At 66.2% G+C, this 16,643-nt stretch overlaps 7 protein-coding genes across 7 annotated transcripts; 3 read left to right on the forward strand and 4 right to left on the reverse strand.

The window, feature by feature from the left end:
- Positions 1-84: 84 nt before the first annotated feature.
- On the reverse strand, positions 85-1,958 carry FA09DRAFT_187145 (aldolase). Its single transcript, XM_025739371.1, has 6 exons — positions 1,520-1,958; positions 1,051-1,340; positions 884-922; positions 676-822; positions 568-616; positions 85-509 (listed from the first exon to the last, which is right to left on the reverse strand). Exons 1-6 carry the CDS (start codon positions 1,850-1,852, stop codon positions 231-233), a joined length of 1,137 nt encoding a protein of 378 aa, XP_025600746.1. The 5' UTR covers positions 1,853-1,958; the 3' UTR covers positions 85-230.
- Positions 1,959-2,126: 168 nt separating this feature from the next.
- Positions 2,127-3,846, reverse strand: FA09DRAFT_327898 (hypothetical protein). Its single transcript, XM_025741569.1, has 3 exons — positions 3,664-3,846; positions 2,634-3,353; positions 2,127-2,391 (listed from the first exon to the last, which is right to left on the reverse strand). The coding sequence occupies exons 1-3, from the start codon at positions 3,727-3,729 to the stop codon at positions 2,236-2,238; spliced, it is 942 nt and encodes a 313-aa protein (XP_025600747.1). The 5' UTR covers positions 3,730-3,846; the 3' UTR covers positions 2,127-2,235.
- A 258-nt stretch (positions 3,847-4,104) lies between these two features.
- On the forward strand, positions 4,105-7,351 carry FA09DRAFT_327899 (hypothetical protein). Its single transcript, XM_025741570.1, has one exon. It carries the CDS (start codon positions 4,322-4,324, stop codon positions 7,223-7,225), a length of 2,904 nt encoding a protein of 967 aa, XP_025600748.1. The 5' UTR covers positions 4,105-4,321; the 3' UTR covers positions 7,226-7,351.
- A 9-nt stretch (positions 7,352-7,360) lies between these two features.
- On the reverse strand, positions 7,361-9,558 carry FA09DRAFT_327900 (putative YPT6-GTP-binding protein of the rab family). The gene is made up of 6 exons (XM_025741571.1): positions 9,419-9,558; positions 8,289-8,459; positions 8,140-8,212; positions 7,966-8,077; positions 7,720-7,889; positions 7,361-7,637 (listed from the first exon to the last, which is right to left on the reverse strand). The coding sequence occupies exons 1-6, from the start codon at positions 9,467-9,469 to the stop codon at positions 7,573-7,575; spliced, it is 642 nt and encodes a 213-aa protein (XP_025600749.1). The 5' UTR covers positions 9,470-9,558; the 3' UTR covers positions 7,361-7,572.
- Positions 9,559-10,188: 630 nt separating this feature from the next.
- Positions 10,189-11,947, forward strand: FA09DRAFT_327901 (terpenoid synthase). Its single transcript, XM_025741572.1, has 3 exons — positions 10,189-11,373; positions 11,502-11,687; positions 11,749-11,947. The coding sequence occupies exons 1-3, from the start codon at positions 10,276-10,278 to the stop codon at positions 11,908-11,910; spliced, it is 1,446 nt and encodes a 481-aa protein (XP_025600750.1). The 5' UTR covers positions 10,189-10,275; the 3' UTR covers positions 11,911-11,947.
- Positions 11,948-12,084: 137 nt separating this feature from the next.
- On the reverse strand, positions 12,085-13,881 carry FA09DRAFT_336602 (hypothetical protein; the record flags this gene model as incomplete). Its single annotated transcript, XM_025743906.1, has 5 exons — positions 12,085-12,916; positions 12,976-13,128; positions 13,193-13,296; positions 13,353-13,455; positions 13,667-13,881. The coding sequence occupies 5 exons, from the start codon at positions 13,879-13,881 to the stop codon at positions 12,085-12,087; spliced, it is 1,407 nt and encodes a 468-aa protein (XP_025600751.1).
- Positions 13,882-14,327: 446 nt separating this feature from the next.
- FA09DRAFT_327904 (alpha/beta-hydrolase) lies at positions 14,328-16,597 on the forward strand. The gene is made up of 7 exons (XM_025741573.1): positions 14,328-14,799; positions 14,856-14,974; positions 15,038-15,107; positions 15,164-15,276; positions 15,335-16,149; positions 16,207-16,360; positions 16,422-16,597. The coding sequence occupies exons 1-7, from the start codon at positions 14,355-14,357 to the stop codon at positions 16,521-16,523; spliced, it is 1,818 nt and encodes a 605-aa protein (XP_025600752.1). The 5' UTR covers positions 14,328-14,354; the 3' UTR covers positions 16,524-16,597.
- Positions 16,598-16,643: the final 46 nt, after the last annotated feature.

The raw sequence follows: 16,643 nt of genomic DNA on the forward strand, positions 1-16,643 counted from the left end.
TCATCTGGTCCCGAGTCCCTCGCAACGCTCCCTACTGTATCCTTTCTGTGCCCCTTGCTCGAGTGACTCTCTCTCTTTCTTCCTCTCCCTCTTCCGGCCAGACACGCGTGCAAACCCCAGCGCATGCGCCGTATACCCCCCGCCGTGCCCTGTCAAGCCCGTCTCTAGATCAGATCCCGTGCGAGCCTGCGCAAGCGAATGCATCTCACTCTCATTTCGCTCTGGCCTGTCTATGCGCGATCTCCTGCTGCTGGCCCACGCGCGACCTCGGCACGCACGAGGGCACGCAGCATCTCCTCGGCCTTGGTGAAGCGAGCCAGGGCGTCGGCGACGAGGTAGGCGCAGCGCTCCGAGCTGAGCGCCGCAGCGAGCGCCTCGGGCGTCGCTGCCTTGGTGTCCTCGTCAGCTTCAGCCTGCGCTGCGTCTGCGGAGAGAGAGGCCGGATCCATGCGTCTCTCGCTCGCGCGGCCCAGCGCCACTAGCTCGTCGGAAGCGGGCGTGTCGCGCAGCTGTGGACAGTGACGTGAGGAACGGGGTGGCGCATGGCCGCAAGCCTCAGACGCTCACCAGAGTCAAGACGCCCCGACTGAGTGTCATTGTATCGACGCCAAGCAGGCTGCACAGGCGCAGCAATAGTCAGTCAGCCGAGCTAGCACTTGTGCGGCCAAGACTCACCTGAACACCTCGGTCAGGCTCAAGAATGACGCAGACACGACCTCCGTGCGCGACTGGCGCCTCCGCAGTGCTCTCTGCAGGCGCGCCACGATGGCGAGCGCCTCGCTTGTGTCTGCATGCCGGCGCACACTGGGCTTCTCGACCTCGCTACGATGGCACAGAGTCAGATCAAGACAGGCTGGCGGGTCACAGGCCTGGCAAGACTCACTAGAAGTGAGCCTCGAGCGCGTTGATGTAGGGCGCCACGCTGCGTGACCAAGGTGTCAGCAGCAGCGCGAGCAAGACCGAGTGCACAAGTGACAAACTATCTGCAACCAGCAGCTATGGCAAAGAGGGCGTCAGTCTACAGAGCAGGCCTCCCTCGCCCGCACAAACTCACTATCAGCAGCGAGTGCCTGTTCCAGCGAGAAGCAAGTCGTAGCCAGCGTCCTGATGCCATCCTTCTCGAGCCTGGCACACGCCTCAAGCCCAGCGAGTGTGGAGGGAATCTTGATGCAGATGCGTTCGTGCGAGACATTGCCGCGAGAGAGAAGAATGTAGAGCGCGGAAAGACGACGGGCGTGCGCCTCGATGGCGCTGGCTGTGCCGAGGGAACAGGCGATCTGGGCGTGGAGCATGCCACGAGGCTGAAGGTGCGGGAGGACCTGCAGACCGAGAGAGACAGTCTATAGGGAGGGCAGCGTCAGCGCCAGTGCTGAGACGTACTGATGAAGAGGCGTGGCTGCTCATCACTCCGCTGTGTCCTGCTGAGCGCTCGCACGCCCAAGATGATGGGCATGCAATGCACCCTCGCTCCTCCGCACTGTGTCCCGGTCCTGCACATGCCTCAGCTGCTCCCACTTACCATAACATCCACAGCCAGCCACTGCAGCTTCTCATCGTCGTCCAGCCCGTCCAGGCCGAAGCTCAACACCTTCTCTCCGCCCTGCAGCTTGCCCTGCAGCAGCGCCTTGGCCGTGCGCACGCTCTCCTCGAGCAGCGGCACGCGTGCGCCATCAGCCGCTGCGATCTCGGCGAGCACGAGGAGCGAGTTGCTCGTCATGTCGCAGAAGACGCGCGCGCTGGAGGCAGACGAGGCCAGCGAGGCGGAGAAGGCTCGTCCGAAGGCGGCATCGTTGCAGTCGAGGTCGAGACGCGTCGGGGAGGCCTGCAGCGCGGTGAGCAGCGAGGAGGACATGGCGCCGTGAGCGGAGCGGAGCAGGTGGTGAGACGCTCGTGTGGGCCGTAGGTGTGTAGAGGTGGCACAGGCGAGGAGGATGGTGGGCAGGACAAGGCAGCAGCGAGGCCGCACCGAGCAGCGCCCGACAGCAGCAGAGCAGCGTTACCCCGCGCGTGCACAGGACGCCGTGCTCGCTCCGGCCCGAGTGCCGCGCATGCGCCTCCTCCAGCATGGGTTCTCCTCAGTTCGCAAGCACCAAGATTGCAAGTAGCGCATCAGATTGGCAGCGTCGCTCGACAAAAGGGGGAGGGAGGGTAGGTGGGGATGGGAGAGGCGCGAGCAGACAACGGGGCAGCTCTGATCCAGCTGGCGTCGCCTCGCTCCTGTACAGGACGAGACGCTTAGTCGAAGAGACCGAAGCCCATGTCGTCGTCGCTCTCCTCCTCCTTCTCCTCCTCCTTGGCCTCGGCAGCGGCCGGGGCAGCGGCCGACGTCTCCTCGGCGGCGGCCGGGGCCGCAGCGGCGAAGGCCGACGGGTCGGCCAGGTAGGCCTTGGCCTGTGGGCGTGGCAGTACAGTGTCAGCACAGTGCAGCGAGGCAAGCCAAGAGCACCGCAACCACGCCGCGCAACGTCATGGGCCATCATTGAGATGGGGGCCGATGGCCAAGATCTGGTCATGAGCTTTGCAGCCGTCCGGATTTTCAGTGTGTTTTGGAGCAGTCCTCTGGCCCGTCTGTCCCCTCGCCGCGCACCACTGCCGCCGCTGCCACATCTCTCGCTCCTCTCTGCAGCACGCACCTTGGCCGAGCCCTCGAACTCGTACTCGGTCGCGAGCGACACGGCGAGCAGGTTCTTGTAGGCGTTGACGAGCGAGTGGCCCACCGACACGATGGTCGGGTAGTTGAGCGCCAGCGAGATGGCGGCGATCTGCTGGATGCCCTGGCTGAAGCGGTCGGTGAGCGTCTTCTCCTCGACGTCGAGCACGTCGGAGGTGAAGGTGTTGCCGCTGTCGTAGATCTGCACGACCGTCATGCCGTACGTGAAGGGCGAGATGTTGAGCATGTTGAGCAGCGTCGCCTCGGACGTGCCGACGCGCGAGCCGCCGGACACGACCTTGACGTCCGAGACAATCTCAATGGTACCACGGGCAATCTTGGTCGGGATGCCGAGCGCCTGGAAGAAGCTCGTCTTGCCCGGCTCCATGCCGGTGTTGCCGGCGGGCACGTAGACGTCGGCCGGGGCGTAGGCACCGGCACGGGCCGGCGCAGCGACACGGTTGGCGAGGATGAGCTCGCGCACCTCCTTGAGGTCGCTGGCCGTGAAGACGAAGCCGATGTTGCCCTTGACGTGCGGCATGAGGCGCTCGAACTCGGGGCGCTCCGAGACGACCATGCGCAGCGCACGGCGCACCATCGTGTTCTTGCCCATCAGCACCGTGCCCTTGCCGCGCAGGGCCTGGCGAATCTGGTGCATCTGCATCGAGCCGACATTGTCGACGTTGACGATGAAGATCGACGACTGCGGGGGGGAGTCAGCAGCTGGTCTGTAGGGACGCCCGGAGCACCTCGCCCGCGCAGAATCTGCCAGAAGCAAGTCGGCCTGCCTGTGCCGGCTCTTCGCGCTCACTCTCCGCATCCTCGCGCCGTCTGCAGTCCAGTGCCGTGTCCTTGCTGGCCGCTGACCGCCTTTCGCAGCATACCGCCCCTTCGCTCTCCATTTCCAGCTGTCCGCCTCGAGCAGTCTCCTTCTCCAACAAGTTCCACCCTCCAGCCATCTTCCGCCCTGCCCATCTCGCGCCTCGCACATGAGCCGGGCGCAGCATACTCACGTACTTGTCGAGGCACTCGTTGAGGCGGACGAACCAGGCCTCCTTGGTGGCACGCGAGATACCCATTTTGGTCTAGAGTGTAGGTGGAGAGAGGTGACGAGGTTTCGAGGAAGCGGGTCAAAGAGGCCACCGATGATCACGAGTCCTGCCGGATACAAAGGAGTTTAAGGCGCTCTTGCTGCGAGAGGGGGGGATGGAGGAGCAGCAGCAGGAGCGGGCGGCCGCGCCGTCCGTCTTCGCGCGCTGCTGCGGGCGTAGGAGGGGCGGCGGGCAGCGAGAGGCGCGCGTAAGAGCCGTGAGAGCGACTGCCTGCGTGGGGAGCGCTGACGTAAGCGACCCCGATCCTTCTGACGGACATCCGCGGAGCAGCCTTCACGCGCCTGGGCGCGGCCACTGACGGCTGGCCCCTGCTTCGTCTCGGTCTCTGGCTGCTCTCCATCTCCACACACACACACATCACTCGCGCCGCCCACCTCTCGCGCCCTCCATGCCCCGCCATTCCCTGCTCTGCTAAGCACACGCAGCGCCTCGCCTTGCTCGCGCCGCACGTGCGGCTCCGGCAGCGGGCGAGCGGCGAGCGAGTGCGCGCCATGCCCAGCGCACCCGTTTATGCTGCCCTCGACGCCGCTGCCCTCTGCTCCCGCAGCGCGCCAAAGTCATGTCTGGCCTCCGCAGCGGCGCGCTGTCACTTCTCCGCGCGCCTACGCCTGCGGCGGCACGCAGCCAGCTGCTGCGCGTCCCCTCGCTGCCGGCCTGGGCACGCAGCACGGCGGGCGCCAGACGGCACGTCTACGGCGCCGCCGCTGCAGCCGAGGCGCATGCTGCCTGGGCAGCCTCGCAGGAGGAGCTGCGCGAAGCCGACGATGACGAGGGACGAGAGGCGATCCTGCGCCTCCAGCAGCGTCGCGCGCGCTTGACGAGCAGCAGCAGCAGCGGCAAGCAGCCAGAGGCAGCACGCGGCTCGCACTTGGCGCCCGCCGAGGGCTTCTTCTCGCGGGCCCAGCACGCCGTGCCTGTGCCTGCCGCTGCGGCTGCCGCAATCTCTGCGCCGGCAGCTGGCTTCAGCGACGCAAGCGATGGTGCAAGGCAACCCGTTGCGCCTTCAAGTGCACTCTCAGCCGACGTGGAGAGCTCTCAGACTGCCGCCCGCTCCGTCGTCGCAGCAATCGCCGTCGCCGAACAGGCAGCGCCCGACGCTCGCACCTCTTCTCTTTCCGACTCTCGATCTCGTTCCGTTCCGCGCATCATACCACCAGCCGAGCATCTTCTCTCCTCGCTCCTCTCGCTCTCTGAGCTCGACGCTCTCCTCGAGGAAGCACATCTCTCCATAGCGCATGGCGAGCATGCTCTTCCCACCTTCGCCGGGCAGCTCCTCACAGCTCTGCGCGAGCGTGTGGCGCTGCGCTGGGAAGAGCGTGACGCCAGCGCCGATGCAGAGGAGTTGAGTCTGCTGCTGCTGGCTCAGTATCTCCCCTCTAGCACACCGCAAGAGGCCACCTCTCGACGGGCGTGTCTTCGCACCGCATATGCGCTCTACCTCGCCGCGCCCGCCTCTACACCGCGCATCGCGCCCCTCTTCGCATCCCTAGTAGCGCTCCGCCGACGCGTGCTGTACGCATACGTGGCGCACCAGCTCGTTGGGCCTGCTCGTGCCGTCGTTCGCGGCTGCCATGCGCTGGCAGACGAGCGGCTAGGCAAGTCACAGGCGCGCTATCTGGTGCGCAAGGCGCTCGACAACGTGTCGCGCATGCCGCTGCATAGCCTTGCGCGGCGACAGGCGCTCGAGGGTCTCACTAGCAGTGCACGGACGCTCCTATCGCGGGGCGTTCTGCATATCTACAACTCGCCTGGGCGCGCACCAGACGTTGGCGAGCACCAGAAGCACCTCGGCACGCAGCCGCGGACCGATGCGCGGGAGCTGCACTCGCTGCTGCGCCTACTCGCGCACTCGCAGCTACCCGATGCGGTCTTGCAGCTGGCGCGCAGTGCGTCGCAGGTCTCGAGTCTCGCAGACGGCGCTCCTGCTGGGCAAAGCGAAGCGAGCCAGGCGAATGCGCGCTGCAGCTGGGCGAGACCAAACATCGTCGAGCAGACACTGCACCTCCTCGTCATGCGCAGCGGCGGACGACAAGCTCTGTCGCTGCTCAAACTCGTGCCGCTTGAGCAGCGCACACACGGCATGTACCTGCCGCTCCTTACTCGCTGGAGCGAGTGCGCGCCTCGGTTGCGCCTTGGGTCGCAGGGGCAGGCCGAGAGCGAGACTGCAACCTCTAGCGCAGGCCGTCTTGGTCGGCAACGAAGTGCGCCTCTCTGTGCGCGAGTAGATCGGGATCGACGCGCCCGCGCACGTACGAGCGCCGAGCTCTGGAACGAGCTGCTGGCGTCCCTCGGCGGAGCACTTCCCACGCGCGCAGAGATGTCGCAGTCGCGGCAGGAGGCAGTCGTGGCCGCGTTCGCCGCGCGCATGGTATCGCACGCACGCGCAAGCAGACCAGGTCTCGTCATGGCGGACCTCGCTGCGTTGCGACGGCTCGACTTGCTCTCTGCCCCCGACGAGGGGTCAAGTGCCCAGCCGCACGCCGCCCAGCCACTCGGTCGTCTCTTGCCGCTCTCGGCGCAGCTGGCCGCCCTGCAAGCCTTCCTCAACGCCGGTCGCTACCGCACCGCTCGGTCCCTCTGCGCGCGCTTTCTCACCACGTCCGACGTCGCTTCGCTACATGCGCGCCAAGAAGGCTACCTCTCCACGCGCGGCACAGCGCTGCTCAACACCTTGCTGCGCGGTGCACTGGCGCTTGCGATGCCTCTCGACAAGCGCATGACACGTCGCTCCAGGATTGCGGCAACGACGAGCTCGTACAGCCGCCCACTGCGCGCATTCGCCAGTGCGCGCTCAGCGCGCTTGCGCACGCAGGGCGGACGAGGACGAGGACGGAGTGGCGAGCAGCAGCGTCGAGAAGCAGCTGCCCCGCACACCCGGCCAGGCGCAGCACCTGCAAGCGCCGTCGTGGCGTCGAACGCACGTCGCTGGCATGCAGCTCAAGCACCGCCTCCGCTCTTCTGGTGGCGCGCGCTCGAGCGAGCCGAGTCCGTGCTGCACCTCTTCGCAGCGTACGACGTGCGACCAGACGAGGTGACTGCGAATGTCGTGCTGCTGCTGCTCGTGCGCAAGGCGCACAGCGCAGCTGAACTGCGCGCGCTGGCGGCGCTGGCGCTCGGCGAGAGCAGCGTGGCTGGTCACAAGGTGGCTGCAAAGGCGCTGCCGAGACGCGCTGGCGACGACGACGAGGAGCAGGCGATGCAGCGCGCGGCTCTCCTGCGTGTGGCTGCCGCCAGGAGTCTGCTTCGTCGATGGCAGATCCCACTGCCGCGCGCCGCATTTTCGATGGCCCAGAGCCGCTCGGCAGAGGCGAAGCGACGCTACGAGAAGCTGCAGCGCCCGTTCCTGGGAGCGCTGGCGCGCAAACTGTACGAGTATGGCGATGGCGAGGCTGGCCGTGGGGCTGTGCGTCGCTATGTAGAGGTCAGGGAGGGCCTGCGGAGAGGGCAAGAGGACAATGCATAGCTCCTGCGCTCTCTGGCTGCGTCTGAAGCGATTCGAGAGGCACGCGCAGGCGCCTCCAGCCTGTGCGCGCTCGCTGTGCGCATTGGCAGGCAGCTCACACCTTGTCAGAAGATCAAGAAACATGGCAATGACGTACTCCTCCTCCCCAAAAAACCCTGCACACGTGGCGCACCATTGCGCTCTAGCAATGCGCGCTTCGACAGCGCAGCGTGCCACCCACATCCGCGCTCATGCCTAGCCGCCTGTCCCCTCACAGCCAGTCCAGCCCCTCCTTCGTCAGGCGCGCGCGACGCGCGACATTTGGGGCACGGCTCCGCAGCAGAGAGGCGTGTCCATCCGCGACGCGCTCAGCACTTGCAGGAGCTGCCGTCCTCCATCGTCGTATTTGCCGGTGCGGCGGTGACGTCGATCACTGTTGCAAGGTTGTGTCAGCATCAGCCCTCCAGCCATCTGACAGACGCAGCTTCCTCGCAGCTCGAGCGCGCAGCACTCACTCTTGTTCTCTCCCGCCGCGCCTCCTGCCGCATCCTTGTCCATTCCCGGCAGCGCCTGCGCAATCTTCTTGAACAGCGTCTTGACATTGTGGCCTGCCTTTGCGCTCGTCTCGATGAACATGACGTTGTACTCCTGTGCGCGCTTCTCCGCCTCCTCCGTCGTCACTTGGCTGAGAGCGAGACGGTGCGTAAGCTTCGGCAGCGCGCGGGCAAGTACGCAGGGCGCGCGCGTGGACGATGACGCACCGCTTGTCGTTCAAGTCCGTCTTGTTGCCGACCAGCACAATGATGACGTCGCTGCCGCGCTCGGCGCGCACGTCGTCGACCCACTTGGATGTGTTCTGGAACGAGGCGCGGTCTGGCAGAGGCGCCTGCATCAGCGACGCACGCAGTGCCGCTGCCTCGGCAAGTCCGACTCACTCGTGATGTCGTACACCACGACGGCCACGGACGAGTCGCGGATATACGAGGGGATCAGAGACCGGAAGCGCTCCTGACGGAGGCGAGGCGCACATAGCATAGCATCAGCGACTGCGCGCTTCCTCTCTGTGCGCGCTCGTCGAACGCACCTGGCCAGCAGTGTCCCACAGCTGCAATCTAACGGTGCGGTCCTCCAGGTACATCGTCTTGCTGAGGAAGTCGATGCCAATCGTGGCTTGGTAGGTGTTGTCGAACGTGTCGTACATGAAGCGCGTGATCAGAGACGTCTTGCCTACTGATTGCTCGCCGAGGAACACGAGCTGGAGAGGGAGGGTCGTGTAAGCTCAGTGCACAGCGGACATAGGCAGGCGCAGCGGATCAACAGCCCGGACTCTTTTCCTAGCGGTGCGCAAGGCCGGGCGAGGTAGACTGCAGCAGGAAAGCTTGTGCTGTCCTCAAGACGAGCGGGCGCTCGACTTAGCGAGCGCCTGCCTGGCCGCAGACACGCCGTCTCGCCGTGCGCGCGTGCATTCTTCCGCACGCTGGCTGCAGAACCTGGTGCACCTGGCGCGCTGCGAGCTCTCCATGTCAGAGCACGCCAGAGTGCCGCTTAACCGGTACGCGTGCCACTCTCGAGCTGCGCCGGGCCGGCACAGGGCTACGTGTGCGCGCAGAGCACAGCTTGATCTGAGCCGCATGCAGACGGTCCGGGTGCTTCCGCCCTTGCGCCTGCGACTCGCAGACGCCGCGATCCTTCAGGGCTCATTGCAAGCGCTGCACGCCCGCGCGCTGCAATTGCTGCTCTCCACCGCAGGGCTCTGACCCTGCAGCGCACAAAAGGGGGCGAGCTCGAGAGCCGGCCTGGCCCACGCTCTCAGGAGTGAACTCGACCGGCTAGGCCAAGACGCCGCCGCTGCCTGCCTGCCAAGTGCATAGCTGTGCAGATCTGGCCCCCGCAGGCCGTGCGAGCTGTGCCCTTGCGCTCCCACCTCTCGCCGCTTGCCTCTGTTCGCCCTCGTCTGCCTGCATTCACGTCGCCACGGCCGATCGCTACGCTGCGGCCATGCCATGCACGCACAGCACGAAGATGCGGCACCAGCACATGCAAGCCCAGCTCTCAGCTTCCTCTCGCCAACTCCCTTGCGAGCGGCTGCCCGGGACAATGCTACAGCGTCCAACACGCAGCTTCGCATCCCTCTCTGCCAGCCCGTCCTAGCGTGCCGCGCTGCTCATCGTCCTGGACCCCGCGCTGCCCGCACTGCTTCTGCTGCTCTCTCACCTTGAACTTGCGCAGCGGGTGGCCGAACTCGGCCGTCGTGGGCGTGGCCATGGCTGCAGTTGGCTGGGCGAGAGAGCGCCGAGATCAAGAGCAGATCAAGAGATGCGCGGTGCAGATGCAGCGAACGAAGACGACAGTGTGCTGTGCGGCGAGCAGAGGCGCGACTCGAAGCGCTTGAGGGTGTGAGGTGAAGCGAGGGTGAGCAGGGCAGAGGTGTTGGTGGGAGAGACAAGAGGCGCAGCCCTCGAGCCCTGAATTCGCCCCCAAGCGCCGCGGCCAGCGCCTTGCTTGCTGCCACGGCGCCAGCTCTCACGCTCATGCGCCGCACACGCACCGCGGCCGCGGCGGCGCTGCGCCGCACTCGGCGCCGCGTCGGCGTGGCGGACGCATGCAGCCGCGCCGCCGTCGGCGTGCCGCTCCCGCGCTGGGCGCAGCGGTCTCGCCCCTCGCTCTCGGCGCCGCCGTGTCGAGGCATGCGCCCGTCGGCGAGCGCTGCCGGCAGAACCACGGCGGCGACAACGCCACATCAAGCAGCAGCAGCCATGGCATTTGTTCTCATCTTGCATCGCAAGTGACCAGGCCAAGAGCTGATGCGCAGCCGAGGGCTCGACTTGCCGACGGCTGGCAGTCAGTGGGCGCGGCGCACGTGACGCGCGCTCGGATTGGCCGGGCCGGGCCTTGCTGCCGTACGAGACGCCTGCTGCTGTGCTGACGGAAGAAACGAGGCCGGCGTGGAGGGCCCTGAGCATCGATCTCCTCCTCTCCCGCTGCCTACTACACCTGCATCGTTCTTCACACATCTCAGCGTCTCCACTCAAGCTCGAGGCCGACTGCGCCTCTAAATCTTCGCGACAGCCATGCTCCTCCCGCGCGCCGGCGCCTCGAGTGCGCGGCATGTGCTCCGTCGCGCCTCGCTCGCGCCGCCACGGCCCAGCTCGCTCGCTGCCTCGAGCTCGCTGCGGCACCAGTCGAGCGCCAGTGCGCCCGCACACGCAGCTGCCGCTGCCTCTCCCAGCGGCGCTTCCTGGGCCTCCGCTCTCGCGCGCGGCACCACGCTCGTCTCGCCGCGCTCGCCCACGTCGCTCGTGCTGCCCGAGCTCACCTCGTTGCGGGGCAGCATCACCTCCATGCTTGGCTCGTCGCATCCCGCACTCGATCGCATCGCGGGCTACTACTTTGCCGCAGAGGGCAAGCACGTGCGGCCACTGATTGTGCTGCTTATGGCGCAGGCCGCCAACGGCGTCGCGCCGGGCTATGAGCGGCTGCGGGAGGAGGATCGGAAAACACAAGGCGCGGAGCTCGATGCTGAGATCTCGCCGACGGGGATACTCAACGACGTCAACCCTCGCCGAACGGTGTTCGCTGCGCCCGAGTCGGAGAACATCCTGTGCACGCAGCGCAGACTGGCGGACATCAGCGAGATGATCCACGTCGCCTCGCTGCTGCACGACGATGTGCTCGATGAGGCCGCCCTGCGTCGAGGTGCGCCTTCCGCGCCCGCTGCGTTCGGCAACAAGCTCGCCGTACTTGCAGGCGACTTTCTCCTCGGGCGCGCCAGTGTCGCCCTTGCGCGTCTGGGCAACCTGGAGGTTGTAGAGCTGCTGGCGACAGTGCTCGCCAATCTTGTCGAGGGCGAGGTGCTGCAGCTGCAAGCTCAACAAGCTTCTGAAGATGCCTTGGCCGCCGCTCCTTCTCCCTCCGTCTCGCTCGATACATCTGCCTTCTGGCGTGTGACGCCCGCCTGTCCGGAGGACGCACCAAGCGAGCAGCTCTTCGAGAGCTACCTGCACAAGACGTACCTCAAGACGGCGGCGCTCATGGCCAAATCGGCACGCGCGGCGGTGATTCTGGGAGGCTGCGGAAAGGCAGACGAGGGAGAGGTGGTGGAGCGGAGGAAGGAGCAGACGAGGGATGCCGCGTATGCATTTGGCAGGAATTTGGGCATTGCGTTCCAGGTGAGTAGCGCGCCGACTAGGGGTATTCGAGGAGGGTTGCCCGAGCGCATGCAGCTTTCTCGTGCGGCCTTGCTCCCGAGTTTCGCGCTCATCCGGCCATTGCCGTGGCTGACGCGGCCTGATCGCAGTTGGTGGACGACATGCTGGACTTCCGCTCCACCTCTGCCGCGTTCGGCAAGCCCTCCGGCGGCGCCGATCTGCGCCTGGGCATCGCCACTGCGCCCGTGCTCTTTGCATGGCAAGAGGCGCCCGCCGAGGCGCGCATGGGCGAGATGGTGCGGCGCAAGTTTGGCGGCGAAGGGGATGTGCCCAAGGTGTGTCTTGTCCCGCTCTTCGCACACATGCAGCACAAGCTGATAAGAGTGTGGCATCCAGGCATTGGCGCTAGTGGAGGCCTCGCAAGGACTGCAACGCACCGCAAAGCTCGCGCAGCATCACGTCGATCTGGCGCTCGATGCACTAGCCGTCCTGCCGCACTCGGAGGCAAGGGACGCACTGGCCCAGCTTGCGAGAGGAGTGCTGACGCGGAGCAAATAAATCGCAACTGCACGGACATTGCTCTAGGGTATAGCTGTGATGTGGCGGGGGAGAAAGAAGTGGCTGGGAGGGGAGGGTGCATGTCCGGAACGTGGTGGGAAGGTGGGAAAGGGGCCATGTCCGGAGGGGAGGAGAGATGCGCTGGTGTCTTGTAGGAGGTCCTGGCCCGAGCATTCAGAGCTTTGCCTCGGCCGCAGCACTTGCGCCCTGCTGCTGCTCCGGCGCGTGCGGCAGCGAGTGCACGACAAGCATGCCAGCTTCCTTCATGTCGCGTTTCTGGATCTCCTCTGCGTGCTCGTCGCGCACTTCGACGTCGAGCTTTGCGCTACTCAGGAGCGTCTTGATGTCGCTTGCCGCGCCTTCGCTCATCGTCGCTGTCGCTGCAGCATCGGCGCGCCCGGCATTGATCTGCGCCAAGGAGGCGCTCGCGAAGGCCTTGATGCAGACGTCGGGCGCGACGTTCGAGGCGAAGAGCCTCGGAATGAGAAAGGGAAAGTCGCTGAAGTCGGTGTGCTTGGTGCCGGTAAGCGTCAACAGCCAGGGCTTGCGTCCCTCCTTGCTCGGTGCGCGCGCGACAAGATCCCGCACGGAGCCCATGTGGCTGCGCCAGATGGAAAAGTACTCGGAGTTGATGATGAAGAGCGGCCGGCGCGGTTGCGGTGGTGTGGCGCCTTCGGAAAGCAGAGGCTCGAGCCACGGATCGAGAGTGAGCGCTTGAGCGAACGGCGTGTCGGCGGAGCTGGTGAGCGCTACGCAGGTTGCACCACCAAAACTGTGCCCGAGGGCGTAGACGTCCGATAGATCAAGCCGGTCCTTCCACTCCTCGAGGCGCGCCGCTCGCAGGGCATCCACGTTGCCGCGGAGATGAGAAGAGAGAACAGGCTGGGCGTCGCCAGAGCTGAGACGAGAGAGAATTGAAAGCGCTTCTTGCATCTCTGCTTCTCGCAGCTTGAGCTGTGCTCGCCGCAGCGCCATTTGCTCAATAGCACTGCCGTCTTCTGCTTTGCTGCGGGCCACGACTCATCAGCCTCGGCCATGGGCCAACACATGCGAGTGACGACGTACTCGAGCTCATCGTGCTTCAGGTATGTGCGCGTCTCGACGCTCTCCTTGCCCGCCGCATCGCGCGTGTAGATGGACGTTGAAGGCGCCGTGCCATCGCGGTGCTCCACTGCCGCCACCACCACGCCGTGGCTTGCCAGCGTGGAGAGATACTGACTGTTCGAGCACACTCTTCAGCTCAGCTTCTGTAGGGAGCAAAAGGGGCAACAGAGAAACGCACCTGTATGTCGTGCGTGTGCCGCCGAGGCCGTGGCTGAACACACCGACTGGGAACTTGGCGCCCTGAGCCGGCGCAGCTAGCGGTGCGTTTTGGGCGTAGGGCAGCTAGAGAAGTAGGCGTCAGACTTGGCGCACGCTGTGCGGCAGAGAGGACAACGCACCTTTGCGAAGAGCACCGAGTAGGCGGGCACGAGGACGGGCAGGGCGAAGTACTTGCTGATGCCGGCGTACTTGAGCAGGCCTTCGATGGACTTGAGGCGTGGGCTGATGCGCGCAGAAGCGTCAGCGTTGCCTTCCCTGCGGTCTGCCAACGTCTCGAGCGCAATCCGCTCCGGCGCCATGGACAGCGAGGCCTGGCAATTGTCTGCTTCTCCGGGCCGCCACGCTGGGCCCTGACTACACCGCGAATGGCTGTCTGCACCGACAGTCCACGCCAGTGTGCCCCTCATAAACTCGTCGCTTCCCTTGCACTCACCTGTTGAGCCAACCCGAGCCGGCCGTCTCCGCCTTTGCGCCCTTCTCCGGCCTGAGTGTCGGGTAGAAAAGCGTGACGAGGGCGCTCTCGAGGCGCAGTGCCGGCTGGCCCTTGAGGCGCACGTGCTGCTCGGCAAAGGCACGCGCCTCGCGAGCGGGCAGCTCGAGCTCGAGCGTCGAGACGGCGTAGGGCCCTGTGGGCGTGGAGAGCGGCATGGCGAGGGATCCGGGGCCGACTTGGGGGTATGGAGAACGGGTCCTGAGCGGCGAGAGGAGGCGAAGGCGACATTTGGTCAGGCGACCCGGCTCGGCGGCATCGCGGGCCGCACTTCCGCGGAGTAGGATCGCGTGGAGGGGCGGCGGCCGCCGGCGGGCGCTGAATCGGTGACGCTGCGCTGCGTCAGCGGCAGGCGGGCGAGAGACCGATGCGGCACCTCGGCTGCGCGGAGCGGGCGCCGGCCCTGCCCCGCGCGCGGCGCGGAGAAAGCGCCGCGGCGGCAGGCACCGCGAGGGTGCCGCCCGTCGCGTGCCCCTGATGCGGCAGGCGGCAGGCCAGCTGGCAGCGCGCAGGCGCGCCGGCGGCGAGCCTATCGCTGGCTGGTGCAGCGCAGCGCATGGGCCTGCTGCCTGCTGCGCACCGCCAGGGCCCACCTTCACTGCTCACCTTCACCCCACCACCACTGCCCAGCATGCGCACCCCCACCTACCTCTCCTCGTGCTCCGCACTCCTCATCTGCGCCCTCGCTGCGCGCGGCGCCGTGCTGCGCCCGCACGCCGCCGAGGAGCTGACGCTCGACAACCAGGGCCTCATGCACTGGGCCGACGACGCCGTCGCCGCCGCCGCCGACGCCCTGCCCGCGCTGGGCCGCCCCGACTTTAGCGCGCTCGACGTGCAGGCCCTCGAGGCGCAGGCCAAGCCCGCCGCCGACTGGCTGCGCACCAAGCTGCACGAGGCCGAGGGCACGATGGCCTCGGTCGAGGAGCAGGCCAAGCAGTGGCTGCACCAGGGCGAGCAGCAGGCCGCCAAGTGGCTGCACAAGGGCGAGAATGAGGCGCTGGCCTGGCTCGGCAAGGGCGAGGAGGAGGCAAAGGCGTGGCTCAGCAAGGGTCTCGTCGCCGTCGAGGGCATGCAGTGTGAGTGCTGCGCGCCTGCTCTGGCACTGCAGCGCACTGACCACCATCCCTTGCAGACGAGCGCCTCGTGCACCCGCACTTCCCCCAGTACTCGCTGCGCCTCGCGCAGGACCCCCTGACGCACTGCGACCCTGACGTCAAGTCGTACGCCGGCTACCTCGACGTCGAGGACAAGGTGAGCGCGCGTGCCGAGCTGCGCTTGTCCGTCGCCACGCATGCTGATGTCCTCCCGTTGCAGCACTTCTGGTTCAGCTTCTTCGAGTCGCGCAGCAAGCCGTCGAAGGACCCCGTGCTGCTCTGGCTTAACGGTGCGTTGTGTGCAGCCACGTGCGGCGATGAGCAAGGGCTGACCTCGCATCGCCAGGCGGACCGGGCTGCAGCTCCAGCACGGGCAGCCTGTTCGAGGGCGTCGGCGCCTGCGTGCTCGCCAAGAACGGCACCGACACGGCGTACAACAAGCTCAGCTGGTCGAACCACGTGAGTGCCGCCGCCGCACACTGCCGCGCGCCACCAGTGCTGACCCCTCCCCACCCAGGCCAACCTGCTCGTCCTCGACCAGCCCGTCAACGTCGGCTTCTCGTACTCGGACAGCGGCAACGTGAACAACACGCCGCTGGCCGCCGAGGACGCCTACGCCTTCCTGCAGCTCTTCTTTGCCAAGTTCGACAAGTTTGCCTCCAACGACTTCCACATTGCCGCCGAGTCGTACGGCGGCCGCTACGCGCCGCTCTTCGCGGCCAAGATCCACGAGAAGAACCAGGCGCTGCAGAGCTCGCGCTTCGTCAACACCAACAACATGGCGCCGAAGCACATCCAGCTCGCGAGTGTGATGCTCGGCAACGGCCTGACGGAGCCGCAGACGCAGTTCGCCAGTGTGCCGGACTACGCGTGCAAGGGCAAGTACGCCATCTTCGAGGAGGACAGCCCGACGTGCACGAAGCTGTACAGCAAGGCGTCGACGTGCGCCTCGCTCATCGGCTCGTGCTACAGCTCCAACTCGCGCTTCACGTGTCTCCCTGCCGCGCTCTACTGCTGGTCGGGCCTGTACACGGACGCGCAGCAGTCGGGCCTGAACCTCTACGACGTGCGTCGCAAGTGCGACCGCGCCGAGGACAAGGATGGTCCCTTGTGCTACGCCGGACTCGTTGACATGGAGCGGTACATGAACATGCCCAGCACCAAGAAGGCCTACGGCGTGCCCGCCAGCCTCGAGTTCAAGTCGTGCAACATGGAGATCAACCAGGGCTTCATGATGCAGGGCGACTCGACGCACAACAGTGCCGAGGTGCTGCCGCAGCTCATTGCCGACGGCGTGCGCGTGCTCGTGTACGCCGGCGAGGCTGACTTCATGTGAGTCGTGTCACAGCACACTTCAGAGCCACTGTGCTGACGTACTCTTCTACCCAGGTGCAACGCCATCGGCAACGAGCGCTGGCTCATGAAGCTCGAGCAGCCCTACCACGCCGAGCTCGAGAAGACGAAGCCGACGAAGTGGATCGCCGGCGACAAGAGCGAGGCGGGCTACGTCCGCGCTGCCGGCAAGGGCTTCGGCAACGTCGCCGTGAGTAGCGCCACGTCCGATGCGCCTTATGAGCTGCAGCTGACCATCGCTTGCTTGGCAGTACGTGCGCGTCGCCAACGCAGGCCACATGGTGCCGCTCGACGTGCCCGGCCCGGCCCTCGAGATGGTCGAGGCGTGGCTGTCGAACAAGGCACTCGTGTAAAGCTGCCCTCAGCTACCGTCGAGGCAGTGTCTCTCACTCCCTCCTCCGCGTCCGAGCATCTCTCGGTGTGCCTGTATATTCTCGCTCGAATGCCTCACACGTAGTGAATACATCGTTGTC

Source organism: Tilletiopsis washingtonensis (genome assembly GCF_003144115.1).
Source record: "Tilletiopsis washingtonensis strain MCA 4186 unplaced genomic scaffold FA09scaffold_3, whole genome shotgun sequence".
Taxonomy (NCBI): Eukaryota; Fungi; Basidiomycota; class Exobasidiomycetes; order Entylomatales; genus Tilletiopsis; species Tilletiopsis washingtonensis.

Excerpts from the sequence above, each read along its gene's own strand:
- FA09DRAFT_327904 (XM_025741573.1), top strand. The coding sequence starts at position 14,355 with ATGCGCACCCCCACCTACCTCTCCTCGTGCTCCGCACTCCTCATCTGC. Across the intron at positions 15,108-15,163 it reads CGTGCTGCTCTGGCTTAACG|GCGGACCGGGCTGCAGCTCC; the intron begins GTGCGTTGTGTG and ends TCGCATCGCCAG. Across the intron at positions 15,277-15,334 it reads AGCTCAGCTGGTCGAACCAC|GCCAACCTGCTCGTCCTCGA; the intron begins GTGAGTGCCGCC and ends CTCCCCACCCAG.
- FA09DRAFT_327901 (XM_025741572.1), top strand. The coding sequence starts at position 10,276 with ATGCTCCTCCCGCGCGCCGGCGCCTCGAGTGCGCGGCATGTGCTCCGT. Across the intron at positions 11,374-11,501 it reads ATTTGGGCATTGCGTTCCAG|TTGGTGGACGACATGCTGGA; the intron begins GTGAGTAGCGCG and ends GCCTGATCGCAG. Across the intron at positions 11,688-11,748 it reads GCGAAGGGGATGTGCCCAAG|GCATTGGCGCTAGTGGAGGC; the intron begins GTGTGTCTTGTC and ends TGTGGCATCCAG.
- FA09DRAFT_327898 (XM_025741569.1), bottom strand. The coding sequence starts at position 3,729 with ATGGGTATCTCGCGTGCCACCAAGGAGGCCTGGTTCGTCCGCCTCAAC. Across the intron at positions 3,354-3,663 it reads ACGAGTGCCTCGACAAGTAC|TCGTCGATCTTCATCGTCAA; the intron begins GTGAGTATGCTG and ends TCCCCCCCGCAG. Across the intron at positions 2,392-2,633 it reads AGTTCGAGGGCTCGGCCAAG|GCCAAGGCCTACCTGGCCGA; the intron begins GTGCGTGCTGCA and ends CCACGCCCACAG.
- FA09DRAFT_327900 (XM_025741571.1), bottom strand. The coding sequence starts at position 9,469 with ATGGCCACGCCCACGACGGCCGAGTTCGGCCACCCGCTGCGCAAGTTC. Across the intron at positions 7,890-7,965 it reads ACGGACTTGAACGACAAGCG|CCAAGTGACGACGGAGGAGG; the intron begins GTGCGTCATCGT and ends TCTCGCTCTCAG. Across the intron at positions 7,638-7,719 it reads CGCGGCGGGAGAGAACAAGA|TGATCGACGTCACCGCCGCA; the intron begins GTGAGTGCTGCG and ends ACCTTGCAACAG.
- FA09DRAFT_327899 (XM_025741570.1), top strand. The coding sequence starts at position 4,322 with ATGTCTGGCCTCCGCAGCGGCGCGCTGTCACTTCTCCGCGCGCCTACG.
- FA09DRAFT_187145 (XM_025739371.1), bottom strand. The coding sequence starts at position 1,852 with ATGTCCTCCTCGCTGCTCACCGCGCTGCAGGCCTCCCCGACGCGTCTC. Across the intron at positions 1,341-1,519 it reads GGCTGGCTGTGGATGTTATG|ACTGTCTCTCTCGGTCTGCA; the intron begins GTAAGTGGGAGC and ends CCCTCCCTATAG. Across the intron at positions 923-1,050 it reads GCACTCGCTGCTGATAGTGA|CGTGGCGCCCTACATCAACG; the intron begins GTTTGTGCGGGC and ends TTGGTCACGCAG.